The 26,270-nt window shown below is 39.0% G+C and overlaps 2 protein-coding genes and 1 long non-coding RNA gene across 8 annotated transcripts in view; 2 read left to right on the forward strand and 1 right to left on the reverse strand.

Moving 5' to 3' along the window:
• The first annotated feature begins 398 nt into the window (after positions 1 to 398).
• Positions 399 to 10,318, forward strand: LOC139121383 (ileal sodium/bile acid cotransporter-like). The gene is made up of 4 exons (XM_070686212.1): positions 399 to 644; positions 869 to 2,007; positions 5,638 to 5,842; positions 6,432 to 10,318. Exons 2-4 carry the CDS (start codon positions 1,565 to 1,567, stop codon positions 6,879 to 6,881), a joined length of 1,098 nt encoding a protein of 365 aa, XP_070542313.1. The 5' UTR covers positions 399 to 644; positions 869 to 1,564; the 3' UTR covers positions 6,882 to 10,318.
• Positions 5,477 to 25,608, reverse strand: LOC139121384 (uncharacterized). The gene is made up of 2 exons (XR_011549268.1): positions 25,167 to 25,608; positions 5,477 to 6,778 (listed from the first exon to the last, which is right to left on the reverse strand). It is a non-coding gene; the product is annotated as an uncharacterized lncRNA (long non-coding RNA).
• The window catches only part of LOC139121382 (ankyrin repeat and death domain-containing protein 1A-like), a 33,172-nt gene continuing 21,158 nt past the window's right edge, over positions 14,257 to 26,270 (forward strand). For 3 of the 6 annotated variants that reach the window (XM_070686206.1, XM_070686208.1, XM_070686207.1), the window contains exon 1: positions 14,318 to 14,599. In XM_070686206.1, the coding sequence (XP_070542307.1) occupies positions 14,572 to 14,599 (28 nt within the window). In that variant the 5' untranslated portion in view covers positions 14,318 to 14,571. Of the gene's footprint in view, positions 14,600 to 22,746; positions 22,894 to 26,270 lie in introns of those variants that run through there. The other 3 variants (XM_070686211.1, XM_070686210.1, XM_070686209.1) reach the window with 3 other exon arrangements.

Consider the following 26,270-nt stretch of genomic DNA (forward strand, 5'->3'; position numbering starts at 1 on the left):
CGGTTAACGTATTCGCTAAAACGTGAATATATTGTGGTATATGAACGAATGTCCTGAATCGAAATATGTATTTACTACACATAATGATTAATCAATATCATATCACAGTTCTTTGGAGGGCTTTGAGCAAATGCACCTCAAATCCGTTTTTCGTTTTGCTCCGTGGGTTGTCAATTTGTGCTGGGACCCTAGTGTGGGCTAACACCAATCATGAAGCCAGACGGGATGTTGTTTTTCACAGGCCAAGCTTTACATGTAAAAACCCTAGCTGAAAATCATTCTGCGCATCTCGGATAACCGCTTCAGCTGGGTATACACAGCGCAGCGTGACCTTTCTGGGCATGAGCCAGGGGTCGTTGACCTCACTGGTAATAAGATACCATCCTTGTTTCTTGTCCCTATTCAGCTCATCGACTTGCAAGCAAAGTCGAGCAAGCTATTCTGCTATCCTCGGAACAAGGCAGGATGAACAGTGTTCTACGCGTGATGGCATATGAAACCTGTCGAAAAGAAGGCGGTAATTCAACAGTGTTAATTCCCTGGGAGGTCTTATCATTCCCTCACACTTTTTTGGACATTAAGATTATCCGATCATAAATATGACGCCAACATCGCGCCTTCGTGGGGAATATGCTAGTCAACAGGTTATGTATCCCTTTTCTCTCCGTCTAAAGTAACACAATAGCCAATGTTGACAATGAAACATTTTTATGTCAGACCATGCGTAGAATTAGAATTATTTACATAAGACAAAATCCTCCTAGCGTATGCACGTTTGTATTACATCAGGGCCGTATAAGCGAGACCGCCATGATTACATACAGTCTACGCGATAAGACTTACATTTATTATGTAGATGGCCCTACAGTTGAGTTATATACCAGACATCGTAAATGATTCTAGCGGACTTTCTGTAAACAGTGGCCACGGAGGAACTTTCGCCAAGGGGAATGGGTCATAGGCAAGCCCACAGGCCGACATATCGCAGCGTACGCTACTTGCTGTCAGTGTGAGTATAGGCCCTCTGGGATCTATGGTGTAAGAAGGTAGGAAGGACGCGCAAGCTCTTTTACTTTTTATTTGTCGATTTTCGTGTCATGACCTTTGGGAGAAATGAATGGAATCCTTTATTTGCATAAGAATCGTTTGCGCTAAACACTTGTGGTTATTGATTGCTTTGTATGCGTTAGCGTGGAAGAACCCACTTCCTTGTAGGGATGTCGCTTTCGTGAAAAAAATAACTTCCTCAACAAACGGTTGAAACTAGACAAATGCTTCAGTACTCACTGACAGACTTCATGGATCACGGGATCACAGGTGCCGCTTAACATTTTACACTCAAGCTATCGCAATTACTCAAAATGGACCCCACTAAAGAAGTGCATTGGACCCTAAAAGTCCAAGCTAGTTACAGTTAACCTAGGCCTTAAGTGCTGGAGCGGCCCGACGGAAGACCTCTGACTTTTAAAATACACTATGGCATGGAAAACAGTGAAGTGAACGCCTCATCCGCTGCGATTTCCCTTCGTCATTCAACTACGTGTTGTGTTTAATCACAGGTGTTATGGCTCTTGTAGAAGCTACGATACGGCTGACCACACCGTTTGCCCTCCAGACGTACGCTGTCGGGACGGATTTTCACCATTCGTTGTCAGTGAACGGCAGCGGCAATGACACGGACGATGATCCAAATCGCTTGGACCCAAAGACTGCCGCCCTCAAGAAGGGAAACGATATTATGATAACATGTGTCCTTGTTATAATTATGGTAGGAATGGGTTGCTCCATTGTACCGAAGGATCTCTTAAAACCAATACGACGTCCGGCAGCTATTTTCATGTGTCTTTTCGCCCAGTTTGCTGTTGTTCCTCTGGTGGCGTTTGCTATGTGCCATGCCATACGGATATCATCGAGTCAAGCCCTTGGAGCATTGGTGATTGCCTCGTCGCCGGGTGGGCCTGCAGCTAATCTTTTTACCCTGATTATGCAAGGAGATATCCCTTTGAGGTTGGTTTTATCGTATTAATAATGTCACCAATAACATACCTGTCATCTTGTTCTTGTTTTAAGATTGACAATATACAATAGGAAACAAAAGTCTTCACTCGAATCAAAAGCGACTGTGTGTAGAGCTTGGGTGACAACCTTGCTAGAGTATCCTTTATTCAATCAAGGCTTACCGACAAATTGAAATCATTCATCTTTTGGTAAGACATTGAACTTAAAAAAGAACTCAACAGGTAACCGGTTAGTTGAGAATATGGGCTCCATGGGTCATAGAGATAACCCCATGCTTGATACTGCTAGTCCATGGGACCATGATCACTCCGTGAACTAGACTTGCTCCAAGTCTGTTGACATATAGATATCAAGACAGAATAAATTGAAGGAATGAACTTCAGCAGACTGTCAGGCTACGTGGTAGGCTGGTACTCAGATCGTGGGTTGAACGCCTTGGCCCAAGTCACTTGGCCGAACGAGACACGCCAAGCGACTGGGGGCCAGTCCATCCATGAACTATAATGTTTACATATGTTACGTAATTTTTCAAATATAAGACATGATTAGGGATATGCCCGAGTAGCTTGTCGATAGGTACACGGCGAAGGTCCCTGCATGGAGGTAGTGGCTACCTCCATGGTCCATGTAACAACTCAGAAAAGGTACCGGAGCCTTCGCCGTGTACGTATCCACAACAAGCGACTGTAGTAAGATATACGAGACACATGGGGATTTCTACACTTGATACGCAACGCCTTATGACATTCGGACACTGTATGGTAACGTCTCCAACTTAATCTTAAAAGGCGTCATACAGTTTCAAAGTGTGGTGACAAACTCCTAAATTACGAGTATGTAAATTAACTGGTTGTCGTTTGAAAGAAGGTTTATTTGCCTTCGTAAGGTCACCTTCTTATGCGGAGCAGTGCACATGCATGACGCAGTACTGTTGACCGTGACGACGTTTGCATACAACGCCCTCCTTCGACGACCCATATTTGTATAGATAATCGTTGATAAGTAATGAGACGCTGGGCCTTGACATGTTTGAGTTCAAGATCTAGGCACTATCCATTTGTAACTCATTTTATCATATGCCGGATTCTCATACGGACGGTGTATTTTCTTGCTGTGTCGATCCTATCATTTTTTGTGCACATGAAACCATGCACAAGCGTTTGTTGTTAGGTCTTATACGATCACTGGATACACAATTTCTTATCAATTAAATTCCACAACTTTGCCTAAACTCAGAATGAAGTAACTTAATCAAGTGTTCTAGCATTCAAAACGTCTTTTTAATGATATTGCAGTGGCACAGAAAAAATATCGAGTACGTAGGCCTACACCAGGATATTAGAAAATTTGAATCTGTTAGACTTCGAGGTAACTCCACCTTCAATATCATCTTGAACAATGTATAATAATATGGCGGAAACTCGTTACAATTATACATCGGATCTTTTCGATCAAAGTCTGCTAAAAAAACTCGCAGAGTAATTTGATGGTATATCTAATATTAACACAATATCATGAACAAAATTGACCGTAATGTGTAGATTATGAAGTATTTGTTGATGTAATCAAATAGAGAACTATATGAAGGATACGTAAGTTCATATGAAGGGGATCTTCAAGAACCACATGTGGAAGCAATGTTCTTTTCCACTAGCAAACCAAAGTGGCATTTTAGATCAGAATTTGATGTGAACATCCCTGAGTCAAAATGCAAACTAAAATTATAATCAACCGACTGTAATTTTAATTTAAAAAAATGAAAAATGAAAAAAAAAATGTTAGAGTCGGATCAGAAAGTATAGCAGTCGACCTCGCAATGATGTCAGTGTTAATAGTCATGATGAAACAAAACCGAAAAGTTGTCTCGACGATAACAGAAACTACTGATACTCAGACGTCAGGAAATTTATTGTGAGAATCCGGAAGTGAAATTTGAAGGCAGTTACAATAAATTATTTTGGTTGCCTTCGACTTCATTTCCGAGTCCCCACAATAAATCATAAAGTTAATTGTTTTTCGTGCCATTTTAGTTCTATAACTTATTTTCACTTCCCTTCTCTCTGAGGAAAAACGTGACTTTTGGAGGGTGCTGTCAGCCTAGTTAAATAATACAGAACGTTTTCATTGTGTGCCACCGAGGTCTTAGCCAATCCGAAAACTGGCTTTAAAAACCAACAAACCTTACATGTTACGTATAGTCACGGTCCCCCGAACCGAGGTATTGTAAATGATTTCCGCCAATTGTCTAAATTCTCACTATTATTGTTTCATTTGTTAGTTTATGTATTGAAACAATAGTACATTGTTTGTGCGATAATATTATGTATTGTCATTACTCAGCGGTTATATATCCTGGGGGACAAACCGACTTTGCACAGGGTGAATTATAGAAGTGTTCCAATCTATCAAACTTAAACATAATGAGTGTCGTCAGCTTGAATAGATAAAAGTTAATGAATTTTAAATGTATTTTGTTTTCTTCTCATTAAAACGATTGGAACTAATTTGGGATAATTGGACAGTGAACTAATGTTTAAAGATAATATTTTATCTGCAAATGTAAGCTCACCTGCTTTTCTCTTTAAGCAATGCACTTGTTTTTATGAGTAATTTGTAATGCATTCTGCTCTAGGGAACCCAACACTTTTGAGAAATTTGAAAAATATAAAGATCCAATTCTCCCAAATTTGTTCCAACCCGTGTTCAGTATTCGTAAACTTTACGTCCGTTCTATTTCTACATAGCGAACGAGTTTTTCTGAGTTTGCGCAGTATCATACTCTCGTAAGGGGTGATTATTTCCAGGACTGTGATCATACTGTAAGGTGATCGACTCGACCTAACGCGTCATGAAAACAGACGTAAACACTCGAGACGCTATAAACGACATGAATTATAGATGCTACTCTCGAACCAAGTCTAGTAAACTTCCGCCAGTAGACATTGGGGTCGTAGATGGACAGCGATAGTATAACTGTGGTGCGAAGGGTTATTTTCGGGGTTTATTTTACAACACTTTCCGTTTTGTGAGCAAACTTGTGGTCAGTAATAGTAACTCATGATGACATTTTCATACCTTAGTTGAGGAGACAAGTACAAATTCATTTTCTCTCTCTGAAGTGTGTTGCATTACGCGGTATTAACAAACAACGCATGGGGTACAAGGTTCAATGTTTATGTTGTTGACAAACTTTGAATGAACTCCTGTCCTGACTAAAATTCAGTTGTCAGCGATAACATTTGACATGCACACGTGCAGGGTGTTTTGACAAGTTGAATCTTGGTACTTCGATATGACTTTTGGAGTAGAACAAGAAATATATAATGTCACGAGCGGTACAAACGTATCGCAAAAACACCAAAGATAAGACTGAAACACATCCTTTCTGCCGTCTGTTTTAATAAGATAAATTTCTATCTTACTTAGCCCGTTCAAGTAAATAACACAACTCATCGACTCTATTTTCCGATAAACGATTCCTTTATTTCCATCGACAGAAACACAAAACAGATATGACAACGTAGTGGCATAGTAACTGTGAAATGTTCATGCGTATTTTGCACGCAACGACTTCTCCTGCTCCTCCCTTCACCCGAGTCACGTGATTTCTCTTCACAGTTTATGCTTGACAACCTTCTCCACAGTCGTGTCGATGGGATTACTACCCTTGTGTATGTTTATCTATTCCCGAAGTTGGACTTCATCGGGAGCGGTCATTCCGTTCAAAAACATCGCCATAGCCCTAGCGTTAGTTGTCTTGCCTCCCATCCTTGGCATGGCAATACGATGGAAATTACCGAAGGTATCAGTTATTATCGGAAAGGTAAGTCCTCACTCACGCCTGTTCATGATATTATATTCATGATATCAGCAACCTGATCCGAACCATGCTGACAGTCGTGCATCTCAGTAGCACGGTAAATCCAGTTCTTCCGTTTTATATCAAAAGGCCAGTAGTTGTAACGTTTGGTGATTTTTGCCAATTTGTTTTTGCTCTAATATCAACTACAGAGTATTATGTTACTCCCGAAGCATGTTGAGGTGCATACAGTATTCAGCGTGTCAACTCAGCCGGCACGTGAGTAGACTGAACCCGCTGGAATTCAAACGTTAATAACAACTGTGCATTAAAACAAAAATAGTGGGGAAAATCATGAAAAGTTACAGCTACTGACGGTTTCATGATATCCAGATAGGTCATAAATTCTACATTTTGTCGCTGGGTTACTGGATTATCGTGTCTGCTCAGACGTTCGCTTGTCAGTAACACTTGTCATACTCTGTGCCAGCTGATGAAAAAGCCAAACTCGGCCGTGTTCACACAATCGCCGCCATCGTTATCGTCATAACTGGTATTCATATTTGCGCACGAAATTAATAAAGTATTTTTCTTCTCTTTTTCCCCCTTAAAGGTTGCTGGAATCGTTGGTATGATCGGCATCGTTGCGAATCTTGCTCTGCTGTGTTTGATCAATCCAAAAGTCTTGATCAGTTCTTGGCAGGGGTACTTCCTCGCCATACTTCTTCCGTTGGTCGGCTTCATCAGTAGCTACGTCATCTGTGTTGTGTTCCGTCGCAAACCCAAGACTTGTCACACAGTGGGCTTCAACTGCTGCATGAAGAATGTCCCTGTCGCGATAACCTTGATATCGTTGTCTTATTCCGGTAAAGAGTTTGCAGAATTGACCTTGGTACCGTTACTCTACGGAATTTTCAGCATTGTCGATGCCATTATCCTCTGCATCTTTGTCAAACGACTCTGCAAGAATCAAGAAGATGAGATGAAAAAAGTACCTTCGGAAGATGAGTTTGAGACTGATGAAGAGATGGAATTCATATATGAGTACATCACTGTCATGTGACATTCAGCGAACAAGCAAGCTTGGAACCCTAGCAGTACATTATTCGAAATACATCGAAGTCGAACTTATACAAGAGAATGACTGTTAATCGCGATATCTGCAACAACAGTCACCTATATGGCCAAAAACTGTTGGAGTCTGCGCGTTGCATTCATTGGTGAACACCGCAGTATTTAGACCGCAACAATCGGTTTTATCAAAATGTCATATTTATCAAATTCTGTAAGGGCATCGGCTGCTGCTGCATTGATATTGTATTTTTGTTAAAAACATCAGCTATAGTTTGGTGTTCTCGCCGAAATATTGTACATGACCAACAACAGACTTTTAAATCCAGTTCGATATGTGTATAACATGCTGTGAACGGTGGCCGAAATGTTTATTTTTTCGGAATATTTTGTCGGTTTATCGTGACACTACGGGAGCTGATTTCATAGCACTGTCTGTGCGTCTCTCCGTTTGTGTCCGTCTGTCTATTTGTATAAGCCTGTCTGTAGGCCGTCTTTGAAAACGCTTTCACAAAAAACAACTCATCAAATTCAACTTTTTGGTGTACAGGTGTGGCTACCGACTATGAAATGGATTTAAAGGAGTTTGGTTCGCATATTTTGCATAATAAGTATTGACTTGCATAATTATTGTTCGGACATCTAGCCAATGGCTTTCCAGAATTTGACGTAATGTCATTACCAGCATACTAGTGATGACGTCTATCATCTCCTTTTACTGAAACCACATGTCCGATAGCTTTCTAATTTGGTGTAAAAGTACCCAAGGATAACTTCGATCAGATTTTTTTGTATGGTTGTGAAATTTGCGTTTGTGAATTCTGCGTATGGTTAAACAGTCACCCTTCAAAGTTTCGAGGTGATGCAGAGACATGTAATTCAGTGTTGCAGCCAGGAATGTTAAACCAAGAGACACTTTGTCCCACTACCGTTGTAGTTGTATACATTTTGCAGATTTTTGGGACAACATGTGTCAGTTGTAAATCAAATTGTGTATCATTTTATCATAAATTAGTTTCACAAAACAAAATAATTCAAGCTTCCCGGACCGCGTCACTATGCTTTAATTTCAGGCAATTGTAACCTCAAGTCGGACTACAACTAAGTGCAGCGTTCGGTTACTTTTAATCTCAACTTCGAAAGTATGTATATATAAGCCTCAAAATAATCACGCAAACAATGTGCCATAGTCAGTAACAGATATTACTTGCAGACTACACCCACTGAACACAGGCGACTCATGAGTGCGCCCGACAGAGGTGACCCGCAGTGCGCGGGAAAGCGGGACAAGTTCTGTTTTGTGGACACTGTCGCAAGGGCGCGTCCTAGCTGCAACACTGCTTCAATGTATAGAATAACAAAATCCTGAACCTATTCATACGAAGATCGAGGTAAATATGTGAAATTGTCTCACAGACCGTTGAAACAGATCTAGGGTCTGTTGTTGGTTGTACTCTCCCTGCAATTTTGACAAGAATTTTATGGTAGCTTTAATTTCTGTCCTAGTTTGACTGTTTGTCGCATAAATGTTGATCATGTACAAAAATCAACAATGGGACGCATCCATGACCTGTAAGGAATTCGTTAAGTTGATATTTTACATCTTAAATTACGACTGACACGATTTGAGCTAATTTGGAATAATTGGATGTTCGTATTTTTCAAATTTCAAAAGTGTTAGGTGCCCTGCTAGCTGATTCTAGCAGTATTACAGATTACTCATAAAAAAGTGTATAACTTAAAAAGAAAAGCAGATGAGCTTACAGTTGCATATTAAACCGACACTAATTCACCATCCAATTATCCCGAATTAGTTCCAATCGTGTTGACTATACCTATTGCCTCAAACTGTTGGCGGCAGTACGAAAGACAAAAAACTCAACATTCCAACGTATGTCTCACGCAAAAATTAATCTGTGTATGTTTCAATCTCTGTACCGTGTAGAGTTTGTGTTAATAATTAATATTTAGTGAGCTGCCGGTAGATGATAAAAACTATGATGGAAACATCTCACTGCCAGCTACAACTGACAACTCATTGTCTGAGAAGCTTAAAAGTGTATAGACAACATTATCAAACATTAACAGTAGAGCCTAGGGCAAATAACGTTGTCAGTTCACATTGTGACGTCATCGGCTCTCGCATCTTTGGATATTGACCGTTGTGAGGGAGATTCTCGCCACGTGTCGTGCTATTACTTTATCATGTCAACTTATCGCCATGTTTGTCTTTTTTTGGCGCCATGAGATGCTGTAAGGAAACTCTAAACATGCAGTCTGTAAAATCTCACTAAAACCACCGTCGTATAATATAATGCGGAAATTAACAATCCTCCTGGACTATTTTATCTGTTCCATTCCAATGTTCTTTCTACGCTAGCAATGCAAGAGGATGCAAGAGGCGCTGACATCATATTTGAAAGTCGGATACATTCCTGTGTTTTAATCATGAAGTCAGTGTTACTTTGCATCACGGAAGTGTGAAGAAAATGTGAACACTGATTATTACTGAATCATTTCTCATGACAAACATTGTAAATAAGTCGTCCAGTGGATGTAGGAGGGAAATCATCGTTCAATTAATTCCATGCAGATTTTCAAATTTATTTTCATAGAATGTTACATATTTATACGGATTAACATATCTAAAGGCGCACATATGACGATTGAATCCGAAACCGCACTGACTCATAGGGAGTCACAAGGATAACGCTTTTCACCAGCTAAACATGATTCAAGACGATTCCACGTACCGTGTACAAAATACAAGATATTTACAAGAATTCGGGAAGTAAGAGTATCTGATATTGAGAATAGGGGGTAGCTGGTAAATTTTTTAGCTTGTAAGTACACGGTATGGCTATTAATTTTTACAAGAGTAAAACGGTTAGTTTTACATGCATTCTGTGAACTTCTTTTAACTAAAGAAAGTTCAGAGTCACCAAGCTATCGTTGGCGTAATCAATTTGAAAGATCCTAATTAAAACACGCACATACATACACATACATACATACACACACATACATACATACGTACGTACGTAGGTACGTAGTACATACATACATACATACATACATACATACATACATACATACATACATACATACATACATACATACACATACATACATACACATACATACATACATACATATATAAAGATTTCAGTTTGGGAAAGCAACGATGGTTTGCTTGGTTCCGCATTGGTGAGTGATTTTCGGCGAGAAAGTGGATATAGTTAAAGGCGGTATCAATTATGACAGAAGACTTTCAATAAGAAAATACCGGTGTATGATTTAATTTTCAATGTCAAGCATTGTGAAATTAACAGTACTTATACATTCAATTTATCTCGTATCACTTTTATCACCGAATGTTCATGTTGATGTAACGCCGTATACCACGATTAAAATTTGAATTACTAATGACCTGCTTTGTACTTTTCTGTACTTTTCGCATTTGTTGCAATTTCACTGGGATTGAAAGGTCGAATGAGGGTAATTTGGTGTCAGTTCACTTTTGATGGATCACTCTGTGTTTATAAAACAATCTGTACCCGTGACACATACCGAAAGAAAGACCCCCGGGGGAATCAGAGACCGGCTATGTGCCGCAACATGCGATGCCTGACAAATTCGGTGTCCCAGTTACACTGTTTACAAAGGTTCTGACCCCACTGACCACTATGTGTGTGTAACGCCTGGCATGCATAACAAATACAGCACTTATCGTTCATGCTCCAGTTACATGTCCATTATCCAAAGTTTCATACAACGTTCAAATTTTTTACGTTGTGTTGCTAAAGGTGGAAATCTTGTGACGGGGGCAAGATGACGTTGACTGTTAATGTGACTTTAATACTTTGTTCTCCCATGAAGGTTGTTGTGTACACTTAATCAGTTTGTTCAGAGATAAAGCTGAATAAAACTACCACTTTAATTTTGGGTCACCATGGGAGACGCCGTCTGAAGGTGAAAGCATGTTTTATTCTCTACTAAAATTATGTCGAAAAAGATATTCACAAAGGTACATGGATGTATGTCAGAGTGCACCGTACGCATCTGCTTTGTCCGAGACGGGTAGCGTCGAGGAAAATACCAATGCTGTGCGATGTAGTCTGAAATAATACCTGGTATTTTGTACAATCATCTACCTACCTTATTACCTACCTACCTACCTACCTATCTACCTACCCATCTATCTATCTATCTATCTATCTATCTATCTATCTATCTATCTATCTATCTATCTATCTATCTATCTATCTATCTATCTATCTATCTATCTATCTATCTATCTATCTATCTATCTATCTATCTATCTATCTATCTATCTATCTATCTATCTTTTTATCCATCCATCCTTCTGTCTGTCTGTCTGTCGATGTCTGACTCTCCGTTCGTCCATCCACCCATAAAGGATCTCCCATTACGCTTTGCCACGAAGATCGAAAATACGTCGACGAAACAAAACTGCCATGCTTACAAATGCCATTACCCGTTCAAGGTTAGTTCTGTGTCACTTTTGATATGTATCTCGTCTCTCCCATTTAATACACTCAATCCCGAAATCACTGTTCGTCACGCAAAATTCCGCCGGTGTTATATGCATGTTCAGCTCTAGAGGGCGCTGTTCCCGTTCGCTGGCTGCCCTGAGCACGCCACTCAGAATGGCAACAATTTCAATCTCTGCAGTACCAAGACTCACCAAAGTCTCATTACAAACTGTTAAATCGCCACAAATGCGAAAGGTGCACAGCATTTAATGGCTGAGGATTATAATGATCGGTATTTTAAGTATTGTTCTTGTACCGATGAAATGTTAGAAATAATTTAAGTAACATGTCTAAACAATATCTACGGCTCCTTCGCAAGTTGAAGTCCAGGCCATCTAGTGCCAGTAACAAGTTCACAGATGTACATACACACTTACCATTAGCATGCATGTTGGGACTTAGCGCACGCTGAACCGTCACGTGACGGTGCAGTTTCTTGTATCTGCTGTGTTCATGTTTGCCAGACTAATCAATCAACACTTACAAATGGTAAATTGAAATTCTTCCGGAGAGATGAGACAGACACCCGGCAAAATGTTAGTATGCAGATACAATATAGAAAATGCTTTCTATGGGATGCAAATGATTGACAATATGGCACTGTTCGTTCAACAGCCAACAACGCGTGTAATCGTAAATAGTGAGACACTCTACATGTCAAAAACAAGTTTTGCTAACTTCACCTTCGAAGTTGATGAACTACAACGGTAAAGGATTAGAAGTTGAAAAAAAAGACAAACCAAACCTAAACACATAGGACGAGTGATTCAATCAGTGACAAATTATAAAGCATAAAACTTAGAGACGACTTCGCGACATTAAGGCCACGTTTCCAGCGAAGCTGCCGAGACGAACGGCTCTTAGTATCCCGGTCAGTATGTCCCTGGTACATATGCGATACTGAACCTCTTTGATTATTATGATGTTGCTCGGCATAAATTAGCTATGAATGAAACAACTTAGTGATCTTGAATTTTATCGGCAAATAACAACATAAACATAAGGAACAGTAACCTAATTACTAAGTTCTTCGTGATGTCTGTAGCCTGTGTTGTGCCAGTGTCAGTGTGGATTAACATAGTACGTCAACTGAACAAGCGTCGAGTTGTCCAGCCATGCATTGTCATTGATGCAAGTCCGAAGACAACGGCTGAACTGCAGATGCCGCTCTGTTCCAGAGAGCCGTTTTCAAGTTCACAATCGAAAGTCGTTGGTAAACGCTCCCGTCTGTGGACCTGGGTCAACTCACAATCCCCACCGACCAATAATTATCGTACACCATCCGTACAAGACAATGAAGAACTGCCAAATTGTTGAACGATGAAACGGAGGCGGCGGGGGGGGGGGGGGGCGAGATCGGTGAACATATTGTTGTATGTGAAGCGTTTTGAATAAAACGACATCATCTGGTATCTCATGGCGCACCATGAAAAATTGAATAGGTTTTGTGTTTATGACGTTTACAGTATTACTTGAGTTCCTTCTGGTGCTATTCAATATAGTCCCATACCAGTTTGACTATACTCTTTCAGTTCGTTCTGCGTTATTTCTCACTTGCCCGAATTCTAAAGCCCGTGAACTTGTGACACCATGACAAAGTTCTAGTTTGTTATAGTTTGTAATTTTGACCTTCGATCACAAATTGCTGATTGAAAGCATCTGAGTGTACGATATGACCGCACCAGATTGTACTTTATTAATTAAAGTAATAATTTGCATTCAATAAATCAATCAACACTCATCATTAAGGTTTAAGAAACCTTATCACTCAGGGGTAGCACACCCGCCGATTTTGAGAATATTGTAACCATAGGTATGTATATTTACCTGTAAGTATGCCATTCTAATGAGGTTTCGAACAAAATTAACATTTGGAGGGGAAAATAATACCTTTTCGTAACTGCCCTCCTGCTAAGATTTACAAAAATTTTGGAAAGAGGTAGGGCCGTGACTATGTGACCTCACACTTTAATACCTAAGACTACAAACACAGAAGCCTCGTTGTAGCGGCACTTATATAGAGGGTTAAGTCACTTTAGCTCTATCTCTAAAAACTGAACACAATTTTTAAGGAGAACAAGATATTTGAATTACCTAAGCATTCATGTCAACGACCACTTATGCGAAAACCAGGGATTGAGGACAGCTACTGTATAATACAGTTTGTTGGCGTACCGCTTCTTGAAAAATTTTGTCAAAAGTTGCCAATGTCGCCTCTTTGCCATTTTCCTTAACTCTACACATCGGCACACCATCAGCAAATCCCCGAAAAGAACGGCGAATCAAATATCAGCTTGCTCGACCACTTAGCCTTATTCAAGTCGCTCGCTGAACAGAAAAATCAGTTTCCCCGCCCGCTAGCGCGCAAAAACCCGGGCCGCCGACCCGTTCTGCTGTATACAGAAAAAAAAATAAGCAGCCTAAACGCCAGCAAAGAAATCGCTTACGGAAGACTTTTCAGACGAACGGCTTTGTTTGTGCCCCCTAATAAATATTTTATACATTTCTCTGACTGGTTTATGCCAAACTCTTGAAAACAATTGAAACAGGTCACAACCAGAACAATGGACACTTGATTAAAATTGGAATAATTAACAAACGTCGTAAGAAAGATATTTCGATTCAATGTTATCACTGAAGTTCAAACTTGTAAATTTTAGGATGTTTACGGCTAGAGAATGAAGATGAGGTGTAAACGGAACCACCACAATCAAGTGCCATGAATGTATCCATTTTGTATCTCAATAACGTTTCGTTCAAATGGCACACCTGACTGTACGCATGCGCAGTAATCTCTACTGCCAGCAAGGACGTGAATATATCAATGCACACATTCATATTCAAAACAGTTGGTCTATTTACAAACAGCAGTTATTAGCATCGAGTACGTCATAATTGGCGAGCGGAGAGGGCAGGGAACGTCGGCCCATCGGTGGACTGCTTGTACAGACCACATATCTCCGTTGATTTGTATATTTTTGTCGTGTAAAAATGAACTATTACTGTGCTCCTGTGATTGTTTAACTGCTCTAATGGCGATAGGTGAGAGTGAACCAGCGTACGCCTAGCGGGTCGTTGCATATACACCTATCGGTAAATCGGCGTGCACGATCGTTCCGCACCAAAATGGAAGAAGAAGACGAAAATGAAATTCGTAAGTATGAATATTTCTACAGTTTATTCTAGTGAATCGTTGTTATACAGCGCTGACGTAGAGACTGTTCAATTCACTCATCGTACACTCGGCTGTCAACCTACTTTAGAACACGGCAATCGGCCTCGTCGTCAAACGCCTTGTAGTACAATTGTAAACTGACAACCATGCATAGCGTGACCCTGTACTCCCACGACATTTTCAATGTGTCGTCTGCTGTCACAACTCTTTGGAACTAACCGATTATTTATCCTTTTTTCTACCGTTATTTTCGGGAACAGTGGTTCGCTGTATATTTTAATATTTTTGTGTATGTTATAGTGAATTTAATCACCCGTATTTATAAGAACCCTCACTGTATTGATCTAACAGTGACGATAATAGTGGAATTACCATAACAATAAGGGTAGCAGGAAATGTCATGTCGATACAAACCGCCGCGTGGTCTGTCAGTATCAGTTCTAAGGATACTGACTATTGACGAAAATTTGCGAGAGTTGGACGATTTTATCGGAACCACAGTCCCTCCGCTGTGTCCGTAATTCCTCCTTGCCGCTTCACTGATAGAGAGGAGACAAAAATCAACGAAGTGTAGTCTTCAAGGGACAGATTATGGTACGGATTTATTCCTCCATTCGTTTTGACGTCACTGGTGGATAGTGCATGAACAAGATGACAAAGTACCCTCACCTCGTAGAAAAAAATAATTGCAACAAATTGTCACCTACCGGAGGGTAGCCATAAGATCCTTAATTTTCTGAATGTGTGAACTCAATAGGATACATCCACAATTTGATAATATGACATCACCCAACCGCAAGACTAAATACAAACACCGATCTCAATTATTAATTAAAATCATAAAACGCTCGCAGATGTAAGTTTCCACGGGTTCCGAACGTCATCATCAATCGAGTATCCGCCACGGCAGGTGAAATTACGAATAGCCGACATGGAGGATGAACTGTCATTATTTCACGGTTAAATTACTCTTCACAGAAAGTTCATCATGAGCATAACTGAAAATAAAATTGAATAGCAGTGAAAAATATCCTCTCTAGTTTATAAAAGCTGATAACCTGTGATAATTTTCATTACGGCTATAATTGCCTTCCCTTCCCCACATAATGGCAAAATTTCCCGCTATATTTTTGATCAAATTACACTTGTCAAATTATCGTATTATCAAATCGATTGCTCTATTACTCAGCAGCGAAGATATTAAGTAAATCAATTTTTATTTAAATTTCAATTTACACGGCCAATAAGTTAACTGGTGAAGCATGCCCTGTTATAAAGTTTCGGTAGAGATGTGTGTCAACGAAAACGCAGATGAGTTCAAAACAAATTATATATACAGCCGAGCCTAGAATAAAGTACGTGGCCACGCGCCAATCAAAATACCACTGCCATTATTATGATTGCTGTCTCAATACACTATACAGTATCTCACAGCAAACGTTGCTAATACACTGTACGTAATGTTCACAGGCGAGAACGTAAAAAATGACAATTTTCACTGCTACATCACTATAGGTCACGACAATCTGCATCGATGAAACTTTACCACATTGCCCTGAACATACATGTAACCCTGACGTAAGGGCGGTAGGATTATCCAGTTGAAACACTATCGATTTGTACAAATATTCCAGGGACTCTATCATAAATGATTCTTCTAGGGCAAAACTATATGTCAATAAACAATGTTCGGAGCGTCTTACTCTCTGTGAACTGAAAGATTTCGCTTACGCATAAAGTAACTATAAATTATACCTACGAACGTGGTTATTAATTTCTTCCAAGTCAAATGAAACGTGTTACAAGACTGACAGAGTACTATTTCCCGAACATCAGAACATCATACTTTGACGTCAAGTTCATGAAACATTATCCAATGACCTCAAAGATTGACGGGATAAAGATCCTAAAAGGCTACACCTCGATGTGTTGATTATTTGAACATTGATGCATGTAATACAGGAACCACCCTGCCTGCTCTTAACTATTTAAAATGTATTTACTTTGCCGTATGTCACCAGCGGTCATATTCGGCACGATTTTCGATCAAAAATATTGCCTTCTTCCTACTAACAAGGATATTAATTACATGCACGATGTCATTACAATACCAATAATTAGTCCTGTAATCTTTGCAAAGATTTCGTCAAAAACTTTTTCAAGGCTGACTTACATCATTATCTGATACAGTATAACATAAGAAGTGGCACAAACATCGTTGAAAAAATTTTACATCTAGGGCGTGAATATTTCTGTTGTGAGCTTCAATTAAGTATTTCCCTCAAATGCACATTGTACAAGCTTTTTCATGGACTGTGCAAACCTGATAAATTACAACTGAAATGGTACAAATACGACACTTGTTCGAGCTGGTTTAATCTTAGTTACCGCCCATTAGAGACAGAATCCGACTCCACCTGAATCCAGTCATATTTTACTCAGAAGTTTCGCACATTGATAGACTTGCTACATGAAAGTAGCGCCCACTAAATATGCTACCCATTTGCGAGAGAATGAAGATTGTTTTTACACAAATCAATAAAATGATTGTTATAATGTCTTGATATTTTTGACATTATCCCATAATCGAGTTTTTTTCAAAATGCAATACATGTTAAAAAACAACAACTGACACTCAAGGAGACCCGTAATTTTCTTCACTGCCTATACACTGACTTCGCCAAAAGTTTCTACAGTGCCCTGACCTCATTTAAGTGTTTCTGTCTGCTCAGACGTATATTGCAATAGATCCGAAAATACTCTGAAAATGAGACTGTTTGTTCCAGTCTAATTATGGTCACCATATAACACCTGACACCGTTTTAAATGTAGTACATGGTACCACGTTCTCGGAGTATGATCTCACTCATCTTGATTGAGATACAGTTCATCTCGTTCGCCTATATAAATAAATTCTCTGTTTGTGTTTACTTGTCACAACTATTATTGTTCGTTTCATGCTAAAAGATCTTACGAACAGAACAGTGAATGAGAACAGCATCATTACGGTGTTGCGAGTTATTCACAAGAATTGTTACTGATGACACTACATCGTAACTTATCCGATGTTCAGACATTCAGTATGGCTGTCATACTCTGAACAACACCATCTGTTATAGTTTTGCGTACAGACATAACGGTGTGACGTCATAGCGTTTGACGTCATGATCACAGATGAATCGATGATTGATGTGGTGGTTCGGTGAACAACTGCAAAAAAATTATGGATACCATTATACCGTTCTTTAACCCTTTCACCCCCAGTTCCCTGTATACAGGTCCAACTTTACCATAGAAAACAATGGATTTGGGACAAACCATGGTGGTGAAAGGGTTAAAAGATGAGGGTCTGTGGCTATTTAGCACCGTACACTCAGAATTTGTATTACTCTCTTTGATACCCGTATGCTGACAGGTCGTGCTGTTTATTATGCCAATCATTCAAAGTTTTCAAAAACATAAATAGTAACCGTAAAGAGCTATAACTTAGGAAAAGTTTCTTAGAGAGTTTGATTTGTGTGCTTCACCTCTGTGATGGGGATTTTGATAAAAGCATTGCCAAGTGTATCGCCTCTCCGTAAACAGTGTTATCTCAATTATTTACTTTGCTAATTTAATCAGATTGTTTGCTCTCAATGGTATATTATTGTTGTTATACTCTTCAATGTCCTCATCGCGTTAATATGTAAATGTAATTCTCTACACTTGGCAAAGCGTTCAAAAAGGCTTTTTACTGCTATACCATACGTCGACGTAAAAACCTTCACAAAATGCTGTGACAATATCGACTGATATTCGGTATGAGATCATGCGCTTGTGAGTCAGAACAAAACAAGTTTTAATGGAAATTAAGAACCCGCTGAATACACCCATCGTAAAGTGAGTTGCAGTGACTTAATGTCCTGACGGCTACAATGACAGTCTGCTACACAAATTTCAAACAACGGTCACTGCTGCAGAACATTTCGCTGTCTACTTTTACCGAGCTACATGTACGTTCACATGCAGTGCGCATGGACATGTATGCTTAGCAAAAATCTAATTTTGCGTCCTATTCAGACATTACAAAGTCGCCGGATGTTGCATTGTCATCCCGCATGCCACCAAAATAATCGGAATACTTTAACAACCGGCATATTTGATGTTTGATCAGTCTGACAAGTTTGTTCATGTGCTCTGTCATTTTTATTCAAATAAAAACAGTAAAGTATTTTAATGTATGGTTACCACACTATAGACGCTTTACACTATTGTGTTATATAAAACATTTTAAGCAGGTTATGTATCGGCCATTATTGGTTTTCAGATAAGCTCATGATGTATTATGATATTTTTCCTTCAGAGTACAATCCATTATACTTAGAAATCCTCTAATTTAAGCTCCACATATGCAAAATGTAGAATGAATTTAATCTTCATATATAGTAATTCCATCATACGTGCGTGACGTCACCCAGATATAACTGATTCAGTGTAAGAATGTAGGACAGCTGCCGGACCTTGGAAACTGTCCATCAACGTCAAAAACGGAACTCTGCTGTCACACATATTAAATGACAATTGAGATGTAATTTTTTTTCGATTCCGTTTCTGCATCTGTTACGGAAGAGTGATCAGTTTTAAGACAAGTGAACTTACATGTAGTTATGGTGTTGTGTGGATGACAAACTGGAAGTCCTCGACAGCAGAACTTAAGGTAGATCGCGCCTCGGGGACAGATATTCGGGCTTTCAAACTTTATCAATTCTATTCTGATCTACCACTCGTGAGGTTCATTTTAAAGCTCTTGGTGTAAGAAAGATTTGCATCGTCTTAGTTTTTCGAAATTGAAAAGTTTATTTTTCTCCATAGAGTTAACACAGGGATGGCGGCCATTTTGAATTTCAAATATCTGTAAATCTTAGGTAATTTGTTTCCCTAGTACTAAAATTTGCACGGTGACCCCCGATTCTTATTCTTGATTTTGAAAGAGAATGATTGAAAGATTCATTGAGGAAAGTTTGAGCAAGACTTTAAGTCTTTCGTTTTCGAGGCGCATAATATCATAACGAATCGACAGACATCTCGATGTTGTCATTTTATGCGAAAGAACGTCGCGACACTTAAAATGGAGACAATTATCATGATTGAGAAACGATCAATTAAGCTTATAGATCGCCTTTCTGTATTTTTATGTCATAATTTTCTTTGCATCGTGTCACTTTCCAGACATTTACAACTTGATAGAGAGACCATTTTCAAACCATTAACAAAGTAAATAGAAGATGGGATGCCAAGGTTTGGAATGTATTACCCCATAAATCTCCATGTCATACTGTGGCTTGACGTTTCACGTTTCGGGACTGTTTCACCATAAGTACATTGTAAATTTCAAAGTCTCCATGGCAGCGATCGCAATGATTGACGGGATATATTTTCTGAAAGACAGTTCATTTTCCTGTCGATTATTTGTACAAGTATACGTGCAAGGAACCGCCATGCTCTGCGCTCTTAAATGTCGTTTGCTATCAGGGACAGCGTTTTCGATTTAGCGCCCCAGCTTTGCAGGGATTTTATACTCAATACTCTGCTCATGGGATAACCGATAAACTTCAAAACAGTATATCATTCGTGAAACATTTTGTCTTTCAAGAGAAGCATGACAAATGAATCTAAAAGTAAAATTTAAAAACCCATTGCTGACTGGGTTTTTCACTTTCACAGCTACTGTAATTTTGTTGATTAAAACTTGCAACCTTACTCGACAACAAGAAAACAACCCCGAATAAACTACACGTCATGTCTGTGAAAACATGGTCAAATAACCCAGGGGTTGTTACAATTTTGCCCAAAGGAACTTTAATTTACTCCATAGCCGAGGTGCGTCATACTAAATATATTGCAAAAGTACACCTCCCTACGCTTCTGCAACGCAAACCCTCACAAATTGCTCTTTTCTGCAAGCCTAGCAATAAATCATGAATGTGTTTACATTTAGTCGAGTGTTTACCTTTATTTGGATTAACTGGTAGGCCGTCTTGGAAACTTTGAAATTAAGGCGTTAAATAATTTTAATCACCTGATGAAAACCATTGCGTTGTTTAAATGACATCGCAAAAATCTCTAAAACTTTTAAAAGGAGGTAATATTGCTTTGAAATATATTTCAAAAGGTATCGCAATACAAAACTTGAACCTGAATTTTAATATTGCAATAAGCGATGTGCAATAAACTCCAATATTATCTGTTCAAACGTCACAATCGTATTTCGACAGCAAAACAAACCGATCCACATTACAATTTATCACGGTCTAATTTGTGTTTTTCTTATTCAAATTGTATTACCAACATATTAGAGTGCACATATTTCTACATCAAAGTGTTAATCTCAGCATTAACAGTTAATTTACAAGGTGACATATGTCAGGCAATTTGGATTCCCGCCATGTTTTCTCATCATTCAGTCTGCTGGCTTTTGTGGTGTGGGAAAAGTAAATACTATATGCCTTCTTATCTAAGATGTACGCGTCAATGCCGCTGCTATTGTTAGCTCATAAATACTAGAACTAATGTCTGTGTTCATCAGACCTTGCCTCAATTTCAGCTTAAAATAAATTGAATATAACGAATGAATCGCCGCAATTATTATACCTGGCAAATTTGACATAATTGAAAACCCGAGGCCATGGGTCAGATTATGATGAATGTCGTTAAGTTTGTCATTTCTTGAGTATTGATGCACTTTATTCAGCAATTGTATAAGATACTTCATTTGTGTTACGATTTCACTAACAAGACGCATTGCATGCATTGAACGCGGTCACGTTTTTCAAAACACGTAATATGACATGGACAGCAATATGAACAAACAGCTAACGTAGCGGTAGGGCTGTGCATCAATGGAAGTATTCTTTACAGAGAAAGCCCGCCACGGCGGTTAGTATTTTATTGGGATACGACTGCTGCATGACGCCGTGAACCAGCGTGTTTTTATCGGAGATTTATGGTTTGTGATACGGTTTACAATTGTCCTTGACATCGAATTATTTTGAAATTACTGACCTTAAAGTTGATGACAGTTTGATTCTTAGTCAGGTCACGGTCACTCCATAAACATTTCTGAAGTGACCGTGGTCAGGTTTTACGTTAATACTAAATGACAACGTCATGATCAGAGCTCATCTTGCCGTGAGGAATATTTGTTCCCCATCGACTTCATTGAAATGTAATGCGTCTTGATTTCCTCGCAAGAAACAGACTTTCCATCTTTAAACAAACCATGAAAAGTTAAGAATTTTTATCACGTAAAAATTGCCCTGCAAGATATTCTTCGCTGGGGTCCTCCGAAACAATGTGTCAGGCATGCGATAACTTTTCAGCCTTAGGGAAAGCGCCCCCATGTATCCGAACGAAAGAAATAGTATATGGCAGGATACCGCACGCACTGGAAGAATGAATCTGTCTGAGAGATATATTAGAGATGATATAATATTTTGCCGCAAGGTTTTATATCAGTGATTAAAAGTGTCTTTTAACCCTTTGAGAGCATAATTTTTCCCATCAAAATTTTAGTGCAACATTTTATCATTTTTTATGAATCTTCCTGTAATTTTTTTGATAATTTTGAACAAAATGGACATCACATTTCATTGGCTACAGTTTTTATCAAAATTTTGGCAAAAATCTGAGAAAAATTTGACTGGGGTTAGGGGTATATCTTGTAAAGATGCCGTATATTGACTTTGGCGCTCAAAGGGTTAATTCCGATTGTACATCTGATAGGGAACCCTTTCGACGTGCAGAGTCAAACTGCTAAAACTATTAAAGTAATTGGCAATTTTGAACCTCTACAATTTTCAATCGTATCGTGCTAAGACAAGTGCGTTTGATAGTTTGTCGCAGTAAAAAAGCTCGAACTGCGCGGGAAATTAATTTTCATATGAAGCAATTCTCGTTTCCTAGAACAACATAGAATAAGGAGGAACGAAGAGTATAGCGTAACATGTAATCTTGGCCTTCCGAATTCATCGTCAGGTTATCTCAAGAAGAAAAGTTGGTCTTGCCAAGAATATTCACATTTTTTACACCTGCTCATACGAAACATTCCTCAAACAACAAAGGAACTTGCTTCGACACTCTTCTTTGTTAGATGTGGCAAGACTGTAGCTTTAGTTCGCCTGACTCATGAGTCGATGGTTACACCCCACAAAAGCGTCTTTCTTTGCATATCGATGTAGTTTGTCAACCAGAAGGCATGGAATAACTATCAACCTGAACCGAAAGTAAAAACTGAGGTAACAAATTTACAATTTAAATTACAATAGTGGTCCTCAAAATGTTCGCAATGTTCCTTAAGTCACGGTGTGTGAGTGATATTTAATATAGGTGGACATGTAGTCCGTCTGGTGTACACCAAGCAGGACGTTTCTCAATACAGAAATGTCCATGCCTTACGCCGCCGTGGTGTCGGAGTTACACGTTGTGAGCATTCTCAACAGCCGCAACCCGACAGTATTCTCCGCTCTCTGATATCTGTCCTCAATGTTATGTCCCTGCATGTTGTTGCAGTATTAGACCATATCTGGCTGCGACGAATGTTAACATTCCAACTAAAACCTCCACTAAGCGGTATGGTTTACTCTGAATCGCAGTCAACTCATTCATTATATCTGACTTGTATACCCTGTGTTGCCATACAACATGTGGCATGCAAAACTGTACATGTCAAACATTCAGTACCGAGCGTACTCATTGCTGATCATGCAGTCAGCATGCAATTTCTTCTGTACTATTGACAGCGCCCTCTCAAGACTTACTGAAGAGGTGGGACCGCCCTAGAATTGTTCTTAGTTCATTGTATTTTGTTGGCATCGACATTGAAGTGAAATATTTCTGTCAAGAAAATATAGTAAACAAAAGACCTATATGCATTTTTTATATCTTGTCCTTAAATGCCACAGTAATTACACATGTAGCTAGACGCAAAAGAACAACTTGCGATAGTTTTGCTGGTGATTCTTCTCTCGATCGGACATTTGTCAAATAGCATTTTCCAACGTGTATGTCAACCGCTTTATCGTCATCACATTTCGCGCCAATTTCCCGTCAAAATTTTCAGAGCGGGCAAAATAATAGCGGATTGTAATCAGTAAGTACTGCCGATTGGCTCTCCGAGGCGTGTCATATATTATGTGTTTCAGACACAGTTATGTGTGTATGTAATCGAATTCCACTGTATTCATGACTGCAAAAAATGATTAATTTTGCGGCAGTAAAATTACCGAGAAAAAGATCGCTTGAGATTTCGAGAGAGGCAAAAGCAAGTTTGATGGATTCGATTGTCAGTGGCTGAGCTGTCTCAGGGACTGCTATTAATATACATTGTAAATGTTATTTCTGCTGCAGATGAGACGAGAAAACTAATGAAATAAGACCCCATGGGAACTAGAGCACATCTCATTGAAAAATGTAACTGGGATAAAACATCAATATACATTGTCACTGATGCTTTATTATGTACTTGTCAAAACAACAATGATTTTTACCATAATAATCTATCGAGTCAGAAATTCTTCATATTGTGGAAAACGTAGTGTCTACTAGATTCAGAGCGTAAGAAATGAAATTCCTCTGACTCGTAACACTGAACGATCTAGAAATAGTCTCCTTTTGTACACAAATAATTTCTCTCTGACGGTTAAAAAAATTGCCACTCTTCGTTAAAGGAGATGGAAGACTCAAATAGAAGATATAGAAGATAATATATCACCGCTTCGATTTTTTTCTTCCTTAAAATATTATAGTTTACACTGTTTAAAGGGCATTATCTCGACAACACGCAAAACTGTACGCGTATATAATAAGCGCTATATAGTAATGGTTATTGACGTGAACTATAGACAAGCTGTATACAAATAAAGCGAAATATGTCCATTGCGAAATCTCACGAGAGTTTTGCTTCTCTTGACGAGAATGTCAGACTGCAACCTCAAACTCAAATTTACACGATTGTATACGTGTAGATCTGGTACTGAATATAATACATACTACACACACAACGCTTTCCGAGTTTACTCGTAGTAGAGTGTTAAACATGATGGTATATCCCACTGATGGTGTGGATTGTAACATGATAAGTCAAGGCGAAATTTTAGAAGTATTTCTTTCGAAGGTCTGTTGATAATTTAATGTTAAATATACTCAAAAATTGCGATATGAGTCACCATTTATGACCCAGACACATGACCAGTTTCTTTGAAGATTCTATGGGTTTAAGGCTGTCGAAGTGGGACGTCCTCTACATTCCATGGATCGATTCAAACACAAAATTAAAAAGAAAAACCAGAAAGCTGCATTTTTTGGTTGATAAAAGTCGAGGTAAATGCAGAGAAGATGTAACGGACGAGTTCGCGAAAAAAATGCAAAAATGACGACGCTTAGTGACATTATTATAATGTATTTTGTTATTTGAACCGAGACGGTGCAGCTCATTTGAGAAACACAGGAAGACGGCCTTGTGATATTCAAAACCTGCCCAGCGACATCGGCTTGCCCGCTCACTTCTTACCTGTGTCAGCTGCCTGCCGCTTCATCGAGGTCTTCCCGCCAGACATTCACCTGTCGTCACATCTTTGGCCTGAGTCACTTGGCATCGTCTTCGCTAGCTTTGCCAGAGCCGCGCACAAGCAACAGTGTACATCGTCGACGTTTAAGGAAATACGCACCGTACTTAAGTCGCTTAATTATTGTTCGGTTATTCATTAGCTGATATTCTTTCAGCGAAAAATTTCATGCGTGTCGGTTTCCATAGTGATTGATTAATTATGACGTGTAGAAAAATTGTGGAACTATACAACTACTTCATTAAGTCCGCCATTTTTACCAAGATGTCGGATTCTGATGAATACGGAGAGGACGAGGTGTCTGTGACGGAAGTGGCGACGGGTTCAGCGAATAAAACCCTACACGTGTTGGGCCTCTGCCATGGAGAAGACACACGTTCGTAGCCCCTAAATCTTTTGCTTTAATTGCAAGGTTTATAGGGCCAAAAAAAAAAAAAAAGCTGTTCAACGGGCGGGATGACTTCAAAGTTGGGTAGGTAGGTCGGATTTTTTTTTTTTTTTTTGATTTTTTTTTTTTTGTTTTTCTTAAACAGAACATATAATATAAACACTTTTTGTGTGTTTCATGCTTTTTCTTAGTCACATAACGTATACTGGATATGTTGTTTAGTACGTTCATGATTTTTTCAATTTTTTGTTGACATGGGTTGGTTGTCTCACAACAGCTTCTTTGCCTTCACTTCTACAGTTCAATCTACAGGTGCCGCCAACTGGTAAATTTCATGAATTTCTCAAAATCATCACAAAACCTGTTTTGAAGGCTGATATACCGATTTTTAGCTCATATTTGGTTTTGTATATAAATACCAAAAAGAGCTTATATGATGAGTCGGTGGCGTCTTTATGTCTGTATGTTTGTGGGTATGTATGTACGAATGTATGTCCGTCACACACAAAGGCTCCCATACCGCCAGGGCTACCATCTCAGTATTTGGTGTACAGGTAGCTGCAGGGGTTGAGATGTGAATTTGTTCAAATGAACACATCAGTGTCAAAAATATGCAATTGAGATAAGAAAAAGTGAAATCCTGCAAATGTGCAGGAGTGAT

This window comes from Ptychodera flava, chromosome 21 (assembly GCF_041260155.1).
Source record: "Ptychodera flava strain L36383 chromosome 21, AS_Pfla_20210202, whole genome shotgun sequence".
Taxonomy (NCBI): Eukaryota; Metazoa; Hemichordata; class Enteropneusta; family Ptychoderidae; genus Ptychodera; species Ptychodera flava.